We start from the raw sequence: 22,101 nt of genomic DNA on the forward strand, positions 1-22,101 counted from the left end.
GGTGTCATCAGCATGTTGATATATTTAAGATGAAGTGTTGTTGACTCTGATGTCTTTAATGAGAAGGTTGCATTTTATCATTTAATTTATTTGTTCGGATAAATGATTGGGCTCATCCGCCTACTACTCCACGTGATAATTTGAAATATAGACATAAATGTCCTTTACACTTGACAGTACTTTTAATGTCAGAAAATAAAATTTTAATCCAAGTGATAAAATTCTTCCCCAAACATGAATTCATACAAAACATCTATCATGTATTTCTCTGAAACTCTGTCAAAGAGTGTCTCTTGATCTATTTTAATAAATAAGACACATACCTTCATGATCAACAATATCAATTACATGTCTCAAAGAAAAAGTGTGTGCAATGTCTCTCTCAGGTACAAAGCATGTTTGTTAAGGGGGCATAATATCTGACATTACTGACTTCAGTCTTCATGACAGCATTGTGCGGATATTATTTTACAACCAACATTGATTAGTGAAATACGTCTATAACATCTGATATCCTTTTACAACATTTCTTTTTCATCGAAAAAACTAATGACGCTGGCTTTCATAGAACGAGATAATTCCTTTTCTTCAAATATACTCAGACTGACTTGATATAAAAGAGGACATAAAATCTCCAAAAACGTCAGGTAAAAATTCAACAGTCAAACCATCAGGGCCTGAAGTTTTGTTAAGTTTCATACCTTTCAGTGCATCTGTCATTTGTTTCATAGAAATGGGAAGATCACAAAAATCTTTTTGTTCAACATTAATAGCTTTGTGTATCATATTTACCACTTCCCGTTCCTTGTAATAATCAAGTCCTTCATCTGTGTAAAACGTTTCATTGAGAGATTTTGCTGTGCTTACAATGCCTTCGTCGTTCAGTGTTGCGTCTTCAGCAATAAGCTCTTTGATCAAGTTACCTTGTTGTTTGGATTTTTCCAAATTCAAAAAGTGCATCGATCTGACTAAAGCGTAGCCCTTGATCTCAAGATAGCACCCCTACAAGTAAAATATTATCAGGATCTTCCAGTTTCCTTTCTTCTTGTGAAGATTCATAAGCAGGTATAGCAGCTAGTTTGTTGTATTCATTTCGGAATTCATTTTGAGTTTTGTAATGACCAGTCTTTGCTATCTTAACTTTGTTTACTTGAATAATATTTTGAAAACTTTTTCAATTGATATTTCAAGCTATCCTGATAGCGGTTCTGATTCATGTGTACAATCGGTTTCTTCCTAAAAAAAATGGCTGAAATTTAAGGAATAAAGATCTTCGAAAGGTGATTTAAAAATCCAAATTCCTGGACCTCTTTCGATGTCACTTAAAGTTTTTAAGTACCACAATGTTGTGATCACTTATCTTGCAGTATTGATATAACGTCATATGGTATTGTTTAAAATATGTCTCGACAAAAGAAAAACATCAAGCCAGGACTGTTTCTAAACAGCATTTACACTTTGGATTCTAGAGAATTTCCTTTTTATCATAATTTTATGTCTCCAAACATCTCCATGGCGGAAGTCATCGCTGCTTTCAAAATTAAATGTTTTGCTGTTTATCCCGTTGTCCAACGCATGATCTAGTATATCATTAAAATCCCCTCCCACAAACATATTATTTGCTTCAACCAATGTTCCAGTTCTTCGTAAAATGATAACCTTTCATCTCGACCATTAGGAGCATATACGTTCAGTAGGTAACATATTTTACCACCCGCGTCAATCCGCTTTTAATAATCTGCCCTCAGAATCCCCAGTTACCATGTTAATTTGGTGTTTAAAATTTTGTGATACCAAAATTGTTGAATTGTAAGGTATGATTTTCACGGACCACAAATGTTTGTTTCCTGTGGGGACTACCATGACACCATGATCATCTACATCTATAATTGTGATATGGTTCCTGATCAGCTTGTCTTATCAAGTTTAGAAGCGTGCTTGTGACATCATCTGTGATAGTACTATCACAAGGAGATACAATTTGTTTGGTATCGCTCCTGCACTTGACAACATGTGTGCTTCTATCAATCATTTTCAGTAAAATGACAAAGACGTCCAACTGTGACACAGAAACGTCTTCTGTAAATTCCACAGTGTCTTGCTCAGTGGCAGTTACAGTGCCATTTGCCGAACATTCGACCACATGAAAATACAAGTCACTCAGGTCCTCCTCATTTTCAAAATCACTTTCTTGACGATTATCATCAATTTCTTCTGACATATCATCATGGCCGAAACGGGTGCAGTCCTTACTTTTACGTTTGCATGTGTGGCATTAGGGAACACGACAGTTGTACTGGACATGGCCTTTGGGAACACGACAGTTGTACTGGACATGGCCTTTGGGAACACGACAGTTGTACTGGACATGGCCTTTGGGAACACGACAGTTGTACTGGACATGGCCTTTGGGAACACGACAGTTGTACTGGACATGGCCTTTGGGAACACGACAGTTGTACTGGACATGGCCTTTGGGAACACGACAGTTGTACTGGACATGGCCTTTGGGAACACGACAGTTGTACTGGACATGGCATTAGGGAACACGACAGTTGTACTGGACATGGCCTTTGGGAACACGACAGTTGTACTGGACATGGCCTTTGGGAACACGACAGTTGTACTGGACATGGCCTTTGGGAACACGAGAGTTTTACTGGACATGGCCTTTGGGAACACGACAGTTTTACTGGACATGGCCTTTGGGAACACGACAGTTGTACTGGACATGGCCTTTGGGAACACGACAGTTGTACTGGACATGACCTTTGGGAACACGACAGTTGTACTGGACATGGCCTTTGGGAACACGACAGTTGTACTGGACATGGCCTTTGGATCCGCAGGTCCAGCACACAATGTTCGGCCAATTCCTTGTTCATTGTGATCAGGAAGACAATGACGACATACCTTCACCTAATCGTTATGGAGAACTGAAAACGTCAAATCCTCCCTGTGTTTTAAATTTTACGTTAAAGGGAAGGCTACGAATTCCTGTAAGAAACTTTACCAACGTGTACTTGTTTCCATCTTCCCAGTTAGTCCCAGGAATTTGTCGAAGACCTCAACGATGTCATCCGAATAAAGTACTTCTATCATTCCTTCGCTCCTGAATGACGTAACAGCTTTGTCATTTACTACAGGTGTGTCATCACACACATCACTGTTGACACTTAAACCATTACCCAGTGATTTTACGAGCGAATTCTCTGCTTGGGTAATTCTATATTAATTGCTTCTGGGTGTGCAACAATAAACATTGTCTTCCAGTTCAGTTTCAAGTGCACTGCAACCGCCAGTAGCTTTCGGACGTACTTTACTCCCAAACTACACTCGAATAACGTTCTCTTTCTGAGAGACACGAAGTCGGCCATTTTACCTGACATGGATGTGTAGGATGAAAACATATTGCTAGATATTGCTAAAAGCGGCGTAAAACTAAACTCATTTACCCACTAAGGACAAGGTAATATGTGCTGTTTGCGTGAACATACATGACCATAACACTGAATGTACGAGTGAGCGTTACATCTACGGTGACTTACAGCTGTCAGCTGGCATCACCGTCGGTGAACCAATGAGGAAAAACGCATCGGTTGGCAGCGTTAGATATTTGAATTTGAATTCGACGTGGCTGAAGAAGACGAACAAACAACCCGTAGGTATCAGTTTAAAAATCAGGTATCTCGTCCTTGAAACATTTACCATGGTATATTTTTCTGCTACGTTTTTTTCGCCAGTCTCAGACGCCGAGTTTTCGTCAGCTATGTTGACATTTTCAGAAGAGGCACACTGCGACCCTGAAAAAGAGTATCAAACTGGAACTCGCTCTCTGTTACGTGTGCTCGGCTGTCTGGTCAACTACGCGCTTGGACACTTTTATCTAGACCTAGATAGTACACGTTTACAAGGTGAAAATAACGACATATCACCATAACTTTATACTTTTAAATACATCTATATAATTTTGTCGTTTACATATTCCGGAGATACCTTGTATCTCTGTTGTTTCACCGTCGGTGTTGAAGCTGTCCGTTTGTGCTGTGTAACCTTCCAGTACACAAGATTGCAGTTCAAATACATCATTTTCCCCTTCATATACATCAGTTTGTACTAAGGTTACCTTTGTGATTTACGATGACCTTAGAGCTTTGTGACAGGAGTCCCTGTTTACTCCCTATTTAATCCCTATTTCGTGGATGTGTCCAACCTATAATTAACCGAAGTATTTACGAAGGTCCCTTCAACCTGGACACAACTGCGTTTTACTGTCCGTGAATTCTCAGTGCCAGGTTTCCCCTTGTGATGGAACCCCGTCTCTGAGTTGGTATCCTTAATTCCCTGCACCAGGACTGAACTTGTTGAACCATGTTTGAACACACAGGAATATGGATAAATGAAATCAAGTTTTCCGTCAAAATAAGCTTCTTCACAAATTCAAGGATATAGGTGTAAAACAATGGGACTTGCATTCTCTTTATATATTTATATATGTATATATATGTATCTCTGTGTGTGTGTGTGTGCGTGTGTGTGTGTGTGTGTGTGTGTGTGTGTGTGTGTGTGTGAGCTCCAAAGGAGTGTGGATTCTGCGGTTGAGATGCTAAATCTGAAAACTCTCAGGTTTGGCTAGTAAACCCTTTCCACCTCTGTCTGCCAGGTAGCCCATTTACCATTTGTACCTGTGTCTGCCAGGTAGCCCATTTACCATTTGTACCTGTGTCTGCCAGGTTGGCCATTTACCATTTGTACCTGTGTCTGCCAGGTAGACCATTTACCATTTGTACCTGTGTCTGCCAGGTAGACCATTTACCATTTGTACCTGTGTCTGCCAGGTAGACCATTTACCATTTGTACCTGTGTCTGCCAGGTAGCCCATTTACCATTTGCACCTGTGTCTGCCAGCTAGCCCATTTACCATTTGTACCTGTGTCTGCCAGCTAGCCCATTTACCATTTGTACCTGTGTCTGCCAGGTAGCCCATTTACCATTTGTAGCTGTGTCTTCCAGGTGGCCCATTTACCATTTGTACCTGTGTCTGCCAGGTAGCCCATTTACTATTTGTACCTGTGTCTGCCAGGTAGCCCATTTACTATTCCTTTGCCTGTGCAAGTCGGTGAGATGAGAATGTACGAAGGTACAAAGTACACCATTCTGTCCAAGCAGCGCCGCCTCGTCAGATATATTTTACTCAGATCTACAGAACAACAGTCATAATGCAAACGTTGTGTCTTTCTTGCATGTCTTCTAACAAGATCGTTAATATTGTATCGCCCCGAGCGTTGAAAGTGTTTACATTGCTACAATGTTATGTTTCTAGGTGATGGCAGGTGTTGAGGAGACGTGATGCTGTGTTTTATATGCTAGCTTCAGCAGTCAACCGTCGTCACCCCTAGAGTGGGACAGAATACCGCCGTCGACAAATTCGACAGCCGTCATCCCCCCTGGTGTTGCGCAGAATACCAGCCGTCGTCACTACCGCTATGGGATAGAATACCGATCTGGACAACTGTGAAATGACTGGACGAAGCGGCGGTCACCCGGGTAAGTGAGGGCTGATGGTTTAGACTGTGTGTTTAAATCGGGGTTGTCTGTAAAAGTGGTCACGGGGATAAGTAAAACTTCGCTATATTATGTTTGTGAAACACTGAAAACCAGACTGTCACTTTGTTTCCCCTTCTCTCGTCCTTGCCTCAGGGGCCATGTACCGGCCAGTCGTGGGGTCAAGTCAGGTACATCAAGATGACGCTTCAAGGTTTCCGTAGATCTTAGCGCAGATCAGTAGTCTGGAGAGAGTGTTGCTCCTTAGATGTATGTGCAGAAGGCTATTCAGTAGATCTAAGTACAGCGCGATGCTCCGTAGATCTACGTACAGACCAGTGCTCCATAGATCTATGTACAGAGTGGTGTTCGGCAGATCTTTCAAAGAAGACTTTACAAGACAACAGTTGACAGCTTGTTGCGCATTTACCGTATGTGTTGTTTGATCGACTCTTTTTTTCATGGATCTATGAGGAAACTGATCTAAGATGAACAGACATTGACGTTCCATGTTCTTTAGTGTAATATCTGTAACAGGAACTGTGGGGGGAAATGGAAACATTACTTCTCCAAACGATGAATATTTTGGCACAGTTATATCCATTATGAACCATAAGAAATGCATTAGTTCTTCGACGACTTGGCTTGTGGGAAGAGTGTCCAAAACATTATTATCAGCAAGGGTATCACTGACTGGTTTCTCGGTCACTGCCGCCTTACAGCTTTAGCGGGAGGAAGCTCGGACGCATTATACTGTCACCCGTTGTGATCAGTTTAGTCTCTTTGGGAGAAAGCAGTGACTCCGTGTCCAAATCTTGATCGCGCCGCTGGTTCCAGGATTGTCAGGCTTTGCCCTAGTGTTGAACGGACCATCGTGATGTAACTGGAATAGTCATTCCATGGCGTACACCATTTCTTCCATATCGCTTTCTATAATGTACTATCTACGATCGTTCAGTATGTTGGAATTGGTCTTGAGCAACCTGTGCTTGTCGCAAGAGACGACTAAAGGGATCGGCTGACACATGTCATCGAATCCCAGTTTTGTAGATCTATGGTGATGTTGTTGATCACTGGATTGTGTGGTCCAGACTCGATTATTTTCAGACCACGGCCATATAGCTGGAATATTGCGGCGTTAAACAGCTACCAACCAATAGTCACTAACTGTATATTCCTGATTTCAGTAATCTGAAACAAATTCTATTTTTGTAGTCGTCTTTTGAAGAAAAAGAGAGGTACATGTCCCCATGACGGAGTATTCTTGTTACCTGTGAACCGGTTATGACTGTAGAGTTCGAGGCAGCCCCCGCTATTGACCCCAACACTTGCCCCCTTCCTGTCACGTCCTCCCACGCTACCTGCTGTGTGTGTCCAGTATAAGCTAGCTGTCCCTGGCAGTCAACAGTTGAGTTGGTTCAGGATACACAGCTCGCCAATGTCAACTCGGCGTGGACCCAGCACTCAGAAATAACCCCGGCCAGGATTACGGCCAACTACAAACAATGGTCATTTAAAACCTGGAAATAGAACAAGCTTATATTTTTAGAAGGTTAAGTGTTCATTGTCTCCCGACAGACTGATTACACCGGGAGACAACTGTCTCCATATATTCAGATAAACATAAAGGCCGTGTGACAATGAGGAGACAGACTGATTACCCCGGGAGACAACTGTCTCCATATATTCAGATAAACATAAAGGCCGTGTGACAATGGGGAGACAGACTGTTGCACAAAGGATCCGATGGTGGTCTATATAACATCAATACATAGGTTTGCAGGTAGATCATTAGATTAACTGATAGATATCAGAAAATATAATTAGGATGCACATACTACTAATTTATGGTGCAAGATACCATCATTTCTACATGCTAAGTTAGTTGGTTACTTTCAATATTCGATTGTATCTGGACACATGATTTTTGTAAGTTTGTATCACAATATATGTTGTTGTTTTGAATTTGTCTAGTACATCAAAATCTTAATTATTAAAACAACATATTTACTGATACATTAATAAATTAGCGTATTTGATGAAATACACAATGGCTACTATCCCAGTGTCTGGAACAACTGTTATAAAGCAGTGTCGTGTAGTTCTAGGTGACTCCTGGTAGTTTCATGATCACCACTAAAACCAGGAGTTACCCACTCCGTGACATCAAACAATGGCCTTAAGCAGACTAAGCTTCAATGAAGTAAAACCAAAATATTTTTCAAGTTATTGTGTAGTCACTGTGAACAGTTGAGTTGCATCCATAACCACGCTTTCACTGAAGCTAGGTATGTGTACTTTAAATTTAGAATCTCAAGAACCTTTAAATTTACGCTCAACATATTTTACTTATTACGGTTTATAAAGTTTAAAAGCTGGAAAGACGATGTTTAAAGAACCTGACCCTTTTGTCAGTTTACACCAAGTTTATTAACATTCTCCAGTCAATGTGTAAAGCTCTGCAACCCTCTGTGCTCTAAATTTTATCCACACACTCCAGAATGATACACTTGCCAAGTGGGGAGTCGTCTCGCAGATACATTATGTAAATACATGATACTCACATTTCCATATTCATAAAAAATCTCTACAAAATGTAGAGTCGATTATACAGTTCCCAGTGTATCATAATCATATGTTTACGAAATACTGTTGAATGATATTGATAGCAGGTGATCGAGACATGGGGTCCCGCTAAGCAACACTTACAAAGTCAAGTCAAGCCATCACATAACAATATCTGTTGCTTGAAACAAAATACACGGGTAATGTAAGTCAGCAAAGGAAATTGTGTTAGACATCTTTTTTGTCACATCAAATTGTGTCATGTCCTACACGTCTACCTTCAAACCTTTGACATGCGCACTGAGACCTGGAATAATAACCTGATGAAAAACCGGCGAGTGAAGTTCAGTGTGATCTCTGATCCGCGAAGAAAGAAATTGTTCTATTATAACTCAAAAGTATGAAATGTAGAAGTAGGAAGCTGGAGCTACAGTAATGAGGTTCGACGCAAGGGGAGAGTTCACCAACACCCAGACAAGGCCGGACCAACGTGACACTTCACTATACTGGCAGCCGGTTCCGTTTAGTCAGCCACACGTGAGAAAGAACAAGCGCTGCAAAACCAGCGCCCAGTCTGCCCAGTCTGCCCTGATGGTCCAGTTGCATAGATAACTTTAGAAGAGCGACCTTGCCAGTTACAATTCAATCAACATTCTGAGCGTGACCTTCTCCGCTTGTCTCCGTCACCATGGCGATGAGGACCGATTCTGCAGCCTAGTCTAATCCGATACTTCAGTTCCATTGTATCTTAAAGTTACAAAGCCAAGTTCTGTATGGCCTTGACGTTTTAATGATATATTGCCCTACTACTATGGGTTCCTATGGTACAGCCACTGGCCCTGTTACTGCAGCTATATGTCCCCCAGTACGTCCATAGTCCCGTTATGTATATCTTAAGGTAGGGTCACAGTCATATTTACGTACAGCTACACTCCTTTGAGAACAGATTTAGCTTTCTTAAGACCAGTTATCCCCTACAGCTATGTACTTTCGTGTTACATGAAATAAAGCTACACTGGACAAAGAAAAAGGAAAAGGAAACGCAACGCCCAAGTGTGATATTTACAAAAATATTTCTACAACGCTTTTATGAGATCGAATTTAGTGTTATGGATACGTTTACCTATTGTCTTTACAATGATTTCCAACACTAAAGGGCAACAGTTGCGTATTTGTCGGCCAAATACAAGTGGAAACAATAAGGTCACAACATGTATGGAGAAAAATCTGAAAGCATGGTGCACGTGAAAGTGTGGCTACCTGTGGCTGATATGTGTGGCTAAAAACGTGGCAGTACCGTGCTGAAATACACATTTATTCGGAATGCGCCAAGATGCCAAGATTGAGGGAACAGGTGGGGACTGAGCCATTGGACGTTTAGTGGCCGGAGATAGCCACTCACCAGTAGCCCGACTTCTAAATGTGTATAAAGGTAAGACTTTTCTAGCATTACAGACGCTTTAACACCACAAGAGACCGACCGAGAAGTGGCAGATCAAGGGCGACAACTCATGCTCTGGAGCGCCTCCTCAGGATATCCCATATGCGGAATCGAACTGTCACTTAGCGTACACCGCTCACAACATTCCTGCACTCCGTAGAGTGTCGGCACAGACCGTCAGGAATCGTCTAAGACTCCGTTGTCGCACACAACTGTGATTGAGTCGAGCTGTTCGAGCATGGACCTTCGTAAACTGGAGGAGGATTTGGTTCAATGACGAGGCGTGTTTTAAGCTGTTTCATCATGATGAAAGGATACTTGTTTACCGGAGGCGGGATGAACGTTATGTACAGTCGTCCCTGCGTTCTTGAGAGTAAGATTCTGGGGAGGAAGTGTCGTGACGTGGTGAAGTAAGGTTTTGGGGAGGAAGTGTCGTGGCGTGGTGAAGTAAGGTTCTGGGGAGGAAGTGTCGTGGCGTGTTGAAGTAAGACTCTGGGGAGGAAGTGTCGTGGTGTGGTGAAGTAAGGTTCTGGGGAGGAAGTGTCATGACGTGTTGAAGTAAGGTTCTGGGGAGGAAGTGTCGTGGCGTGTTGAAGTAAGACTCTGGGGAGGAAGTGTCGTGACGTGGTGAAGTAAGGTTCTGGGGAGGAAGTGTCGTGACGTGGTGAAGTAAGGTTCTGGGGAGGAAGTGTCGTGGCGTGTTGAAGTAAGACTCTGGGGAGGAAGTGTCGTGGTGTGGTGAAGTAAGGTTCTGGGGAGGAAGTGTCATGACGTGTTGAAGTAAGGTTCTGGGGAGGAAGTGTCGTGGCGTGTTGAAGTAAGACTCTGGGGAGGAAGTGTCGTGACGTGGTGAAGTAAGGTTCTGGGGAGGAAGTGTCGTGACGTGGTGAAGTAAGGTTCTGGGGAGGAAGTGTCGTGGCGTGTTGAAGTAAGACTCTGGGGAGGAAGTGTCGTGACGTGGTGAAGTAAGGTTCTGGGGAGGAAGTGTCGTGACGTGGTGAAGTAAGGTTCTGGGGAGGAAGTGTCGTGACGTGGTGAAGTAAGGTTCTGGGGAGGAAGTGTCGTGACGTGGTGAAGTAAGACTCTGGGGAGGAAGTGTCGTGATGTGGTGAACTATATCTGCTAATGGGAGGACAAATCTCGTGAACAGACAAAGGAAATTCAACTGCAGTTTGTTATCGTGACGAAATTCTTCAGCGCTGTTTTCTTCCTTCAATCAAAGTCCGATGTGAGATATTACAATGCACGACCACATGTGGCACGTGCTACAGTGAATTGTGAATTATTGCTAACAATAACGTAAACGTGCTCCCATGGCCCTCAAAATCACCTCAACGCAGCCCCATCGAGCATTCGTGGGACCACCTCGACAGACGTGTACGACTGCGACGACATCAACTCCAGACACTTCAACAGTTACGCAAGCGAACGCCAATATTCAGTAAGCTTGTAATTACACTGGATGGATCAGGACACACTTTGTTATATTCATGTTAAATCACATATTTAGTAAATCGATTTTGAATTAGGCATCAACGTACCTTGATTTCGCCCTGCAGTGTTTCCTTTGTTTGGCCAATGAAGATCCCTCAAATGAAGGCATCTAAAGTACAGCTACAGGCCCATAAATTATAAGTCATTGCCGTTAAAGAAGCGTTTTAAGACCAGTTAGGTTAAAGGTTTAAAAAGCCCTGACTGTAAGAGTCGCCTCCATTACAAGCCTGGTATGTGAAATAGGTATATCTTAAAAGTTAGTGCACATTGAAAATAAGTATATTGTGAAAGTAGGTGTATATTGAGCGGTATATATTGAAAGTAGATATACATTAAAGAAGGTATATTAAAATAGGTATACACTAAAGTATATATAATTTAAAGTAAGTGTAGATTAAGGTAGGTCGGTAGTAAAGTAAGTATATATTGTGAGTAGATAAATATCAAAGTAGGTACATATTAAAGTAGATATCTATCAAATTAGATACATATTATAGTAGGCATACATGGAAGTATGTGTATTTTAAAGGAGGTATATCTCAAAGTAGATCTGCATTAAAGTAAGTGTATATTGTAAGTAGGTATATATCAAATTAAGCACATATTAAAGTAGATATGCATCAAAGTAAAAATTATTAAAGTATGTATGCATTAAAGAAGGTTTATATTAAAGTAGGTGTGCATGAAAGTAAGGATCCTATAAAGTTGCTATATATCACAGTAGTTATGTATTAAAGTAGGCATATATCACAATAGTTAAATATATATATTAAAGCAGAGGTATATTGTAATTCGGTATATATTAAAGTAGGTACATATCAAAGCAGTTATACATTACAGTTGGTACATATCAAAGTAGTTATACATTAAAGTTGGTACATATCAAAGTAGTTATACATTAAAGTAGGTATCTATCAAAGTGGGTATACATTAAAGTAGGTATCTATCAAAGTGGGTATACATTAAAGTAGGTACATATCAAAGCAGTTATACATTAAAGTAGGTACATATCAAAGCAGTTATACATTAAAGTAGGTACATATCAAAGTAGTTATACATTAAAGTAGGTATCTATCAAAGTAGTTATACATTAAAGTAGGTATCTATCAAAGTGGGTATACATTAAAGTAGGTACATATCAAAGCAGTTATACATTAAAGTTGGTACATATCAAAGCAGTTATACATTAAAGTAGGTACATATCAAAGTAGTTATACATTAAAGTAGGTACATATCAAAGTAGTTATACATAAAAGTAGGTATCTATCAAAGTGGGTATAGATTAAAGTAGGTACATATCAAAGTAGTTGTACATTAAAGTAGGTACATATCAAAGCAGTTATACATTAAAGTAGGTATCTATCAAAGTAGTTATACATTAAAGTAGGTATCTATCAAAGTGGGTATACATTAAAGTAGGTACATATCAAAGCAGTTATACATTAAAGTTGGTACATATCAAAGCAGTTATACATTAAAGTAGGTACATATCAAAGTAGTTATACATTAAAGTAGGTACATATCAAAGTAGTTATACATTAAAGTAGGTATCTATCAAAGTGGGTATAGATTAAAGTAGGTACATATCAAAGTAGTTATACATTAAAGTAGGTACATATCAAAGCAGTTATACATTAAAGTAGGTACATATCAAAGCAGTTATACATTAAAGTAGGTACATATCAAAGTAGTTATACATTAAAGTAGGTATCTATCAAAGTGGGTATACATTAAAGTAGGTATCTATCAAAGTGGGTATAGATTAAAGTAGGTATACATCCCTGTGATGTATGCAGTGACATCTGGTCCACAGTTTCAGCCCCAAAGTAAACGTCGCCTGTTTAACGGTTGTCATACGGTTGTGCTCGATTGTGGCGCCAACCACGTGTTGCACCAATAATCTGTATAGGATGTCCACCCTGCAGTGGAGTCCCCATAAACGCCGTGTTCTGAACTGTGTTCCATTGCCTCTCGTTCTCTTAAACTAGTTCACTGTTGTAAGTGTACGTATCAGTGACTTACAAAGATTCCCTTCAGGACAGTGGGCGACCACCTGACATTGTCACTTTGTCTCATATGGGGGTGCATTATATGACAACCTCTTGCAGTGCCCCATCACTTTCACATCCAACCTACTACAACAGACAGGTTGTTGTACACCATGACCTTAACTGGTTATATGTGTCAAGCCTCGGGACTCACTCTCCAATCCATATCGCTGTTTGTCTCATAATCTTTCTTAAAAATGCATATGTATATGTATATGTCAAACTGCAGGAATTGGTACTTTGCCACTTTGTCAAGCTAATTGTGTGTCAACTGTTCCCCCATACGAGTATGTGTACTTTACCCCTAGATGAATTTGTGTGTCAACTGTTCTTCCAGATATGCATACCTGTGTACTGTTCCCCAGGTGTGTCATCTGTTCCCCAGGTATAAGTGTGCCTGCCCCCAACCTCCCTGTATGTTGTTATCCCCGCAAGTACACGCGTGTCTCCAGCTGCCCAGACCGTGCACTGTAAAAAGCGGCGTTGAACCCATCTCATTCATTCACTAACTCGCACCTGTCTACAGTACCCACTGTGTGTTTGATGTTTCCCGAACCGGTCCATACACGTGTGTCTGCTGTCCATAGCTTGTCAGGGACACAGCTGCCGTCCGTACAAGCTCAACACGTGTTAAGCTGACACATGTCGTGGGCGATTCTGGTCTCCACGTGGTCGACAGCTAACAAGTAGACCATGGTCGTGGTACATAACAACTGCTGGCAGCGTCTAGATATTATATGTAACATGATAAAATATTCAATATTTTAAAGATATAACGGGCTCATATACGGGAAGAGATAAAATACACTACAGTTGAATGTTCATAGCGAAGCCTATCGCGTGTTTGGGAGTCATTGGAGTGCCCCGGGGAATGTCGGGGATTCACTCGAGAGCATGGTAAGGATTCGCATTGTGCTAGTACGTCCTTGATGCTGGGCTCCCTCCATCCTAGGAATAGAAGCACGTTGGCCGCACTGCTCCAGCTGCGAGGGCCCTAAGGAGAACTGTTCTACCAACGTATGGGTGACTTGTGTTTGCTTCCACCTCACAGAGAACAATCAATGCTTATGTTGGACAAGTCAACATGATGTTGTCAAGTGACACGAGTTGAGTAATTCGGGGGCTCAATCTCGGGATTTCCACCAGTGGTATTTCAGCACGTTTGTCTGAAATTTGGTAACTCGCCTGGGACGTGTGCATGCTTGGGGTGCACGGGGTCAGATTGGGAACACGGCACAGGTATTAGGGGTCAAGACACACGTGGAGACTGTCTCTGGTTGACCTCCTGGACCTCAAGTAGCCACACTGTATCCCGTCAACAGGTAAGAACTTCTACATAAACTTATTCAATAATGTCACTGTTGGCTTATACTGTTACTTCATTGATGTACTTGGTGGTTGTATAGATGAAATGTTTGCCCTTCACGACGAAATCCTCGCTTTAGTGTAATGTGTCACGCCTAATTACCACTGTCTTGATAGCCACCGACCTGAAATCTATTTAAAAGGAAACTTTCACATTCAGTGAGTGAGTTTATTTTCATGCCGCTTTTAGCACTATTCCAACAATATCACTGCGGGGAACACCAGAACTGGGCTTCACACGTTGTACCTGTTCACATTCAGAGCTGAGTCAAGATACAGTAGTTCTGGACACAGATTTGACCAACATCTAGTCGCTGAAAAGAATATAATTTACAAACTATGCTGTTCATTTTCAGAAACTGTGGAAATCTAAACGTGCCACATATTCTAGACAGTCACATATTCTAGACTTGCATGTGTGTTTTTTTTCTGGATACTTGTTAAGGGTATGTACGACAGACTAGACGCAGACCTTATTGGTGGTTTATGTAATATACCGTCACACCTGCACGACAGCTTGTAGTGTGCAGGCAACAATGCTGTCACCGGGAAGCGGCGTACATAGATGATGCATGTTATAGTCTACCGGGTTTCTCAAACATTTTACAGCTATTCGCCAGATATGCCGGTTGTTCTAAAGTGTAAAATATGTTATTGTCAAATATTTCTAGAAAAAGATATTCTGTATTAAACAAGGTCACCCGCCAGGCAACATTGTTGAACCATGTTAAAATACCAATAACGTCACAACCTGAAATCATTTACTGAAAGGATTAGCGTTTGGACCAAATACCTATATGGATACTTATAATAAGTGAGCTCTCTGTGAGTGAGTTTAGTTTTACGCCGCACTCAGCAATATTCCACAGATATGTCGAAGGTATGTAAATAATCGAGTCTGGACCAATAATCAGCGCAATTTTGAACCGATGGCATGCGTCAACTAAGCCAGCGAGTTTGACCACCCGATCCCGTTAGTCGCCTCTCAAGACGAGCATAGGTTTCTTGCAGATCAATATTCTAACCCGGATCTTCACGGATCTAAATAAGCACTGAAAGCACGTTTTGGTAGGTTTGAGGTTTAAGGGTTGTGTAACATACTTAACTTTAGTACATCAAAATAAAATAACTGATTATATTTTAACGATGCAGATTTAAACCTTACTGTCAACCGTGGTGTATTCCATTAGGCTTATCTGTCAACACATACGCGGTTAGTCATGTGGTCTCGTGACTCTGCTAGCTGTTGCCAAATTGTTGTTCTGGCGCACTGTTTGTCGGACAAAGTGTGTTTTGTGTGAATATCCGTGTAGCATGTACTGTATAGGATAAAGTGCTTTGTTTAGTTTGCCGAGGTTCATGTGTAGCTCTTACGTTGACCCCACACACCACCATGTGACCTGCCCCCGAATGACAACATTGACATTACCGATTTCGATCTGGTGTAAATATACATTTTTACTAAACTGAGAGATCGATACTGATTGCCTGACTCCAATATATGTCTAATAGCGGAAATATCCCTGTTGGATCGATTATAACTTTAGACGTTATGAAGGGGAACTCTGTATATTTCATAAGCGGTTCTTCTTTAGGTATACTATACTCTATCATGTGTCTCTCTTGGGAAGCACCGGGCTATGGTAGATAGCACAATGTTCCACATCAGGGGCTGAGGTACCCGTCCACTACAGTGTTGCATACGTCATCAACAAGTTCGGGAATGGCAAATTCGTGCATGGACACCTTGTATTAAGCAGGAAGATAGACCCTTGGCACGCAAACAGAGGAAGTCGCCATTAGCCACTAACTAACATCTCCGTATAGGATACTAGCTGTTATGAATGCTTGTGTTTCTAAAAGCAAACATGTTTATTTACGGTGGTGTGTTTTACACAGGAACAGATACAAAAGAGTTATAATGTTGTGAAAATGTTCAGATGATTTGATAAAAGGGTGAGTGAGTTACGCCGCACTCAGCAGTATCTTGAGAAATGTCTCGGCGTTCTCAGCACCAAACACGGCTTAGAAACAGATGAAGTGGCGATCCTTGCATTAATTATGGATTATATTTTCCATAAGTTGATATTGTTGTTTCTCATGCTCGCAGTGTGTGTGTGGGCGACGGGGTAGCCGAGTGGTTAAAGCGTTAGCTCGTTACGCCAAGGACTTCGATTCCCCATCTTTGTACATAGCGTCAAGCACATTTCTGGCGTTAGGCAACAAACTCCTTTCTACACAAAATAATGTGATAGGATATTTGATATCATCATGGTGAATTTGATGACTAGGCTACTGCAGCCTCTATCAGCAGAAGACATCTTGACTGACGTCATCTCACAGGTCAGTTATGACAATTGTGGATCGATATCACAATAGGGAACAATGGTTGCGACCCTTAGTTGTATCAGGATCCGTCTATCATGGCGTCGAATTCTGTGTTCGTCCTAATTATCGGTCTGGGTAGCTTTTAGACTTGTGTGGTCGGATTTTCAATGGTGCTGAATTCCCTGTGTCGAGGAGAGTACAAACAGCATGCAGCAATTAATTTATTTTCGTGGCTTCATATCACAGACTAGTCCTGACTATAGTTCTCGGTCTATATACACCTTAAACGCGGCGCTAAACCTAACTCACTCACTCACTCACTCATTTAATCCCTCAACATCTCACCCACCTCCTTGACACAATTAGTTTATTGACCTCTGCAAGCAAGTACACATGTATCTCAGCTTCATTCCTTGGACACCAGCTGACACGCCTCGAAAAACAGTTTTCGGAGGAATATTTTATCGAAAATCTACAACCACGTGTGATTACCTGTCACCGGTTTGGGAGAGATCAGTCGTTAACATGTAACACTATAATGTTACTATCACGCTTATCAACAGCTGCCATTCGCGTGAACACATTCGGCTAGATGAAACGTTTTGTCCCAGATACATCTCAGGCGATGGCAGTAATCGATTTTTAATTGATTGACGGTCAACTGAATGTAGACAACCTCGTACTTGGTGACATGATGGTCCGGAAGTCACGTGGTCATTTGCTAACCCATTAGTGCTGTTCGAACACAGTGACGTATGTCATCATGGGACTCTGCAACTGGAACGTGAATGAATAGGAATAATTCATGATAATATTGTTTATAGATGTCATCCTGTAATAACTTGCCGTATCCATTATGTATGTGTGTAAACATTCACTCGTAACGCTGGATCTCTCCCTGACCAATTACAGATCGCTCACTGCAATACTTAGTTTACCTTATCTTGTCGCGTCTCTTTATCTGTCTAAACGTACAACACCATGCTAACTGAGGTGTGTCAAACAGGGTGGGCTCAACTACTGATTACAGACTGCAGTATGGTAGTGGGGTAGCCTGATGGTTAAAGCACGCAGAAGACCCGGCCTCGAGTCCCCTCATGGGTGCAATGTGTTAAGCCCATTTCTGGTGTGTAGCTCCGTGGTATTGCTGGAACATTACTAAAAGTGGCGGAAAACCACCCTCACTCACTGACAGACAGCAGATTCACAGCATCAAGTTGAACAGCGTGTGGCGTGGCAGTATTGACGCGACAGTATTGTCCCGAGTGTGGGGTACGACGATGTCGTTTGACAGTATTGACGCCCAGTATTGTCCCGAGTGTGGGGTACGGCGATGTCGTGTGACAGTATTGACGCCCAGTGTTGAGATAAGTGTTGGGTTCGTTGATGTGGAGTGACAGTATTGACACCCAGTATTGTCTCGATTGTGGGGCATGGTGATGTGGCGTCACAGTATTGACGCTCAGTATTATCACGAGTGTGAGATACGGTGTTGGCGTGACAGCATTGACACCCGGTATTATCACCACTTTGGAGTACGTTGATGTGGCGTGACCGTAGTGACTCCCAGTATTGTCGCGAGTGTGGGGTGCGTTGTTGTGGCGTGACGGTATTGACACCCAGTATTGTCCCTTTTGTGAGGGAACGGTGATGTGTCGTCACAGTATTGATACCCAGTATTGCCCTGAGTGTGAGATACGGTGTTGGCGTGGCAGTATTGACACCCAGTATTGTCCCGTGGTTGGGGTATGGTGATGTGGCGTGACAGTACTGACGCCCAGTATTGTCCCGAGTATAGGGTACGGTGATGTGGTGTGACAGTATTGCCACCCAGTATTGTCCCGAGAGTGAGGCACTGTGATGGTGGAACAGTATTGACCCGAGAGCGGGGTACGGTGATGTGATATAACAGTATTAACGCTCAATATTGTAACAAGTATGAGGTATGTGGCGTGACAATACTGACGCCCAGTATTGTCGCGAGAGTGAGGTAGGGTGATGTCGTGTATCTTAGAATTTTTGGTGCAAATAAACACGTAATGTGACCTCCTTCAAGCAGGTAACGCTCACCATAGTGGCGTTGACTTCTCGATACTCGCCCGCCCACATAGTGCGGGGAAATATATGCTTATTCTGCTGAATTAACGCAAATCTGGACGATCATCTTCCACACATCAGCAAGGCACTGGCGGCGATCGAAGGTCTATAACCGGGATTTGTTCAAACGTTGATCCGGGTGTTTGTCCGTATTTATCTGTGTGTGGCTCCCAGGCCGTGACACCAAGCGTGGTATAAACAATGCCTGGTTACGAATAAACAATGCTTCTCCTTTCCCTAGCGATTTCCGAAACAATCCAATATTAATAGCCTCCCCTTTCTTAATTAAACCGATGATAGCGACGCGCCATGCTGGATTCAATTACAGGAGGAGGCCGACGAGGGGGTTTCTTCGCAAACAGGTTTTTACACTGGCGGTATTTCGCTGGAACCGTTTCACCAAGTTCAACTGTAAAGGTTCCTGCTTGCATAAACTGATTGGGATATATTAATCCATGCTTGCAGTGTGTGTGATGGGAGCCTAAATCAAACAAATACGAAATGGTGAATTGATCGTGATGTGTTTGCCTGGGTTGTGGATAACACATGCATCACAGCAGTGAGATTAATCCTTCAGTTTCCTGTCACTACAACTTGGAGGATACGTATCTCTACGGCGACAACAGGTTTGACTCCGCGTGTATCCATATTTAAGCAGTATCACGGCAGACAATGCGTGAAACATAATCTACATTGTACCGATGATGGGAATCGACCCCGGGTTTGCGGCATGACGAGCGAACGCTTCAACCACAAGACTGCATCACCGCCCTCGCATTAACGTAACAGATGGTGACAGTATTGAAGTGTTCATGCTGATTGTTTTCGTTGATAACTTCGGGAACCGTTACAAAGTGAAAGTGTCTACTCATCTATCAGCTGCCTGTTATCAGTGTTATCAGTGTTATCACTGTTATCAGTGACACTAGCTGTCACCAGTAGTAATAATGCAAGTCATATAGAAATCAGCTGAAACAAAACATACACACTGTGCGGATATATGTGTGCTGTGTCAACACACCACTAGACACCACTAACATAGGACGAGGTGTGCACCGTGCCGTCACTGACGCTGCCCCTGGGATATGCTTAGCTATATTTACATGCATCTGTTGAGTACAATGCATTCAACTCTGGACATATAAAACCCTCTCTTTGCTGGGACAGTTGAGATACGTTAACAAGACAGATCTACTCCTTAGTTCTTGTTCAGTTTCTCGGTGTGTGTTTACAAATCAGTACGTAGCAAGGGCACTCCCCCGGTAGGGACCCTCGTGGAACGGCTTGAAGCAGCCCTAAGGTAGATATACCTATACAAGTGACCACGGGACACAGAGGGTCATCGAGCTGAGGACTCATTTATACATGACTGGCATGGGTAAGACCAAGTTTTCATTGGACAAGATCGAAATAATATCAGTTTGCCTTCTAAGGAACAATATGACTGCCAATCATTTTTTTCTATGGTAATTACGTATACTGTTTAACAACTAGTTGTCTTTGAATTAACTTCAGGAGAGATTGTTGTTTGTCTTTGACATTCCGTGATACTCCTGGATCTAGGTGGTTCTGAAATGATGATATCATAAAAGTAAGATTGCAGATGTTTGGACGGTTACTTCATTCCGACTGTAAACTGTCGAGCTAATGGATGTCTGCACAGGTATGCGACCTTGGTGCTGAAATGTTACAACAAAAATGGTTAATCCACGTGCCGTATTTGGTGCTGATATTGTAGTTTGTCTGGACTTAACGTCTGCAGTGTTTCGGTGACGTGTCAATACTCTTTGTGTACACATGGTCAAATCTCCTGTCCAAGGTCGTATATTCCATTGCACTCTATGTCATCATATAACGTGATGTAGCATCAATGCACTGTGTTCCCTCTTAGATCGGTAAATCGTATATCATGGTTTTACATTACTGTTACTATACTGACATCGCATATCATGGTTTCACATTACTGTTACTATACTGACATCGTATATCATGGTTTCACATTACTGTTACTATACTGACATCGTATATCATGGTTTCACATTACTGTTACTATACTGACATCGTATATCATGGTTTCACATTACTGTTACTATACTGACATCGCATATCATGGTTTCACATTACTGTTACTATACTGACATCGTATATCATGGTTTCACATTACTGTTACTATACTGACATCGTATATCATGGTTTCACATTACTGTTACTATACTGACATCGCATATCATGGTTTCACATTACTGTTACTATACTGACATCGCATATCATGGTTTCACATTACTGTTACTATACTGACATCGCATATCATGGTTTCACATTACTGTTACTATACTGACTGACATCGCATATCATGGTTTCACATTACTGTTACTATACTGACATCGCATATCATGGTTTCACACTACTGTTACTATACTGACATCGTATATCATGGTTTCACATTACTGTTACTATACTGACATCGTATATCATGGTTTCACATTACTGTTACTATACTGACATCGTATATCATGGTTTCACATTACTGTTACTATACTGACATCGCATATCATGGTTTCACATTACTGTTACTATACTGACATCGCATATCATGGTTTCACATTACTGTTACTATACTGACTGACATCGTATATCATGGTTTCACATTGCTGTCACTGAACTGACACCGCGAGGTTTCGCATTGGCGTCACTATACTGACACCGCATATCGTGGTTTCACATTGGTAACACTATACTGACATCGAATATCATGGTTTCACATTGCCGTCAATGTATTATGGCATCGTATATCACTTTTTCACATTGGTGTCACTGTACTGACACTGTATATCATGGTTTCATATTACATGTAGATCCTATATCGGTTTATCACATTTTATGTAACTAAATGGTACAAATGAAACAGGCGTTTCAGATGATATATCTGTGTATCACATTGTACACCTTGTATTGTATCGCATATCATGGTATCGCGTATCAGATCGGATATCAGTGTTCCACGTGGTATATAACTGCATTACACCTGAGATCAGTGTATAAATTCATGCGCACGTGTGTACATCGATGTGTAAATTCGTACATCGGTGTGTATACATGTATATCGATGAGTATAATCGTATACCGATGTGTATGCTCGCATATCTGTGTGTATAATCGTATATCCGTGTGTATGCTCATATATGGTGTGTATTATCATATATCGGTGTGTACATGTAT

The 22,101-nt window shown here is 41.6% G+C and overlaps 1 protein-coding gene across 3 annotated transcripts in view; it reads left to right on the forward strand.

Moving 5' to 3' along the window:
- The first annotated feature begins 9,425 nt into the window (after window positions 1-9,425).
- Window positions 9,426-22,101, forward strand: part of LOC137286700 (hormonally up-regulated neu tumor-associated kinase homolog A-like) — a 36,119-nt gene continuing 23,443 nt past the window's right edge. Inside the window, exon 1 of one of the 3 annotated variants that reach the window (XM_067818682.1) lies at window positions 9,426-9,541. Coding sequence is in view for 1 of the 3 variants with exons in the window: in XM_067818679.1 (XP_067674780.1) it covers window positions 20,248-20,260 (13 nt within the window). In the remaining 2 variants the exon portion in view is untranslated. Of the gene's footprint in view, window positions 9,542-13,745; window positions 14,415-19,869; window positions 20,261-22,101 lie in introns of those variants that run through there. The other 2 variants (XM_067818680.1, XM_067818679.1) reach the window with 2 other exon arrangements.

This window comes from Haliotis asinina, chromosome 6, assembly GCF_037392515.1.
Source record: "Haliotis asinina isolate JCU_RB_2024 chromosome 6, JCU_Hal_asi_v2, whole genome shotgun sequence".
NCBI lineage: Eukaryota > Metazoa > Mollusca > Gastropoda > Lepetellida > Haliotidae > Haliotis > Haliotis asinina.